General features: G+C 34.3%; 1 protein-coding gene across 1 annotated transcript; it reads left to right on the top strand.

Moving 5' to 3' along the window:
* The first annotated feature begins 282 nt into the window (after nt 1–282).
* Nucleotides 283–1,284, top strand: LOC110317426 (taste receptor type 2 member 123-like). The gene has a single exon (XM_021191894.1). It carries the CDS (start codon nt 283–285, stop codon nt 1,282–1,284), a length of 1,002 nt encoding a protein of 333 aa, XP_021047553.1.
* The last annotated feature ends 1,877 nt before the right edge of the window (nt 1,285–3,161 follow it).

The raw sequence follows: 3,161 nt of genomic DNA, 5'->3' as shown, positions 1-3,161 counted from the left end.
AATAAATATATCTTTTTTGTAGGTTTGCATGTGAGAATTTAGCATTTTATTCAACTTCAGAAAACTGGATGTGAGATACTGGATAAAGCAGAATTCATCTCTTTGATGAAAAAAAAAAAAAAACCAAGATTTTCATGGAGAAATTATGAAAGAATTCCTGGGAATTTTGATGTTTCCTAGTCAGTAATGTATAAACGGGAGTTTAAAGGATAAATATTTTGAATTTTCACCAACCAATATGTAGAGTGTTTTAAACACATCAGAGACATTATAAATTGAAGCATGCTTTCACAGATAATCAGCTACAGCCATTTGATTACTTTTGAAATAACCTTCTATGTGGAAATAGTAGCGGGAATCTTAGGAAATGGATTCATAGCACTAGTGAATATCAGGGACTGGGTCACGAGAAGAAGGATCTCTTCAGTGGATCAGATTCTTACTACTTTGGCCCTTATCAGACTCATTTATGTCTTGTCTATGCTCATTTGTATATTGTTATTAATATTGTTCCCACATTTGCCTATGAGATCAGAAATGATTGCAGCACTGGGTATTATCTGGGTAGTCAACAGCCATTTTAGCATCTGGCTTGCTACATGCCTCGGTGTCTTTTATTTTCTCAAGATAGCCAATTTTTCTAACCCTTTCTTTCTTTATCTAAAGTGGAGAGTTAAAAAAGTGATTTTAATAATAATACTGGTATCACTGATTTTCTTGACTTTAAACATTTTTTCTCTAGGGATGTATGATCAGTTCTCAATTGAGGTATATGAAGGAAATATGTCTTATCATTTGGGGTATTTAATACAATCTCCCAGAATTTTCTCATTTTCCAACTCATCCAGTGTTTTATTCATCACCAACTCATCCCATGTTTTCTTACCCATCAACTCCCTGTTCATGCTTATACCCTTCACAGTGTCCATGGTAGCCTTTCTTATGCTCATCTTCTCACTGTGGAAGCATCACAAGAAGATGCAGGTCAATGCAAAACGACTTAGAGATGCCAGCACTATGGCCCACATTAAAGCCTTGCAAATAGGGTTCTCCTTCCTGCTGCTGTATTCAATATACTTACTTTTTATTATCATAGGAATTTTGAACCTTAAATTGATGGAGAAAATAGTAATATTGTTATTTGACCACATTTCTGGAGCAGTTTTTCCTATAAGCCACTCATTTGTGCTGATTCTGGGAAACAGTAAGCTGAGACAAGCTACTCTTTCTGTGCTGCCTTGTCTAAGGTGCCAGTCCAACGATATGGACACCATGGGTCCCTAATAAATTCCAGAGTACATTTTGTAAAACCTTGAAGATGATCAGTTCATAGAAAAAAAGTCATCTTATAGGGGAAAAAGAAAAAGTGGGGCTTCAATACTGGGTAGTGGTAATACACAAGAGCATAGGACAAGGATGAAGGACACTAGCATTATATAAGTGATCTCATACAGAAAATGGGAAAGGAAAGATTTTATGCAGTGAAGAAGGAGACACATATTGGAGATATAGGAGGCATTACATATGTAAAATGACAGTAAGAATGGAATCATGCTAGTCTAAGAAATCTTATAATGCATTTCATTCAGTACTCTGTCACATCCAATATTAGTCAGTTTCATGAAGTAAAATCAGTTGAAATTTGCTTTGTGTATAAATGTAACACAAAAATATAATAACAAAATATTTTATTTGATAAATAAAACAAAACCATTATTTGATATCTGTTGTCTTCTAATATATTTGTATTATGGCTTTTCTGTATTACTAACATTTATACCTTAATATTTGGAATCAGAACTAACTAAATGGATTACACCCTTAGCATATGTGACTATGTGTATTTTGTGTTAGGATATTCAATACAGAATAATTTTCCATCATCTTAAATATTTTGAATTTTGTATAATTCTTATCCTTCTGAAAATTAATATGTGAGATGTATGTATTCATTTCAAAATATTAATTGTTTAATTTCATGAAAGCATACTTCATATAGTAGAGTGATCCATAGGATAGGTGTTCTTACTTTCCTATCATCATTAATTTATTTGTTTATTCAATTAATAAATACAAGTGCATGTTGAACATATGTTATGTGTTCTTTTGGTGATATTTTCATAGAATTTGAAACCCATGGAAAGAAATGTTGGAGTCTGTAATATGTTAAAATAATAAGACATATATATAAAGCTATATCTCAATTATTCACAACTTTATAGTTTTCATATACATATAACGTAGGTTTACTTTTTTTTTCATGTAAAGAAACCTAAAGAAATCTTCTGCAGGTATTTGCCTTTAGTTCTCTTACAAATTACTAATTGGGAGGTCTTGTAAGGGTAACAAGGGAAACAAAAAAGGTCAGACATATGTACACAAAAGGCTTTGCCACCCTGATGGAGTAGAGTCATTGGAATATATGGGGTAGCCATGCCCTAGTCAACAAAATTATGTTCATTCAGCATTTCATGTGGTCAGGGCTTCTTCCTCTTCATATATGCCTGCAACTGTCCCACAGGGTCACTGGTTCATAGTACAAAAGTTTGATATTTTTGTGGTTCATACCTGACTAGGACTAATAATTGCTTCCATCTCTTGGAAACTCACAATGTACTTCTAGTAAAGAAGAGATAAATGTGTTGATTTTGTTGTTGTTGTTGCAGTTGTTGTTCTTGTTTTTGTAGTCCTGGCTGTCCTAGAACTCACTCTGTAGACAAGGCTGGCCTTAATCTCAGAAATCTGCTAGCTTCTGCCTCTCAAGTGCTAGGATTAAAGGGATGTGCCACCACTGCACAGATTAAATTGAAAAACAAAACAAAACAAAACAAAACAAAAAACAAAAACCCACTTTTTTGACCTCATAAAATTGCAAAGCTTCTGTAAGTCAAAGGACACTGTCTCTAAGACAAAAAGGCAACCAAAAGATTGGAAAAAGATCTTCACCAGTCCTAAATCAGATAGGGGACTGTACTGGCTAATTTTGTGTCAACTTGACACAGCTGGAGTTATCACAGAGAAAGGAGCTTTAGTTGAGGAAATGCCTACATGAGATCCAGCTGTAAGGTATTTTCTCAATTAGTGATCAAGGGGAGAGGGCCCCTTATGGGTGGTGCCATCTCTGGGCTGGTAGTCTTGGTTCTATAAGAGAGCAGGCTGAG

This window comes from Mus pahari, chromosome 2 (assembly GCF_900095145.1).
Source record: "Mus pahari chromosome 2, PAHARI_EIJ_v1.1, whole genome shotgun sequence".
NCBI lineage: Eukaryota > Metazoa > Chordata > Mammalia > Rodentia > Muridae > Mus > Mus pahari.
The sequence above is the reverse complement of the archived record's forward strand: the minus strand, read 5'-3'. Positions and strand labels throughout refer to the sequence as shown.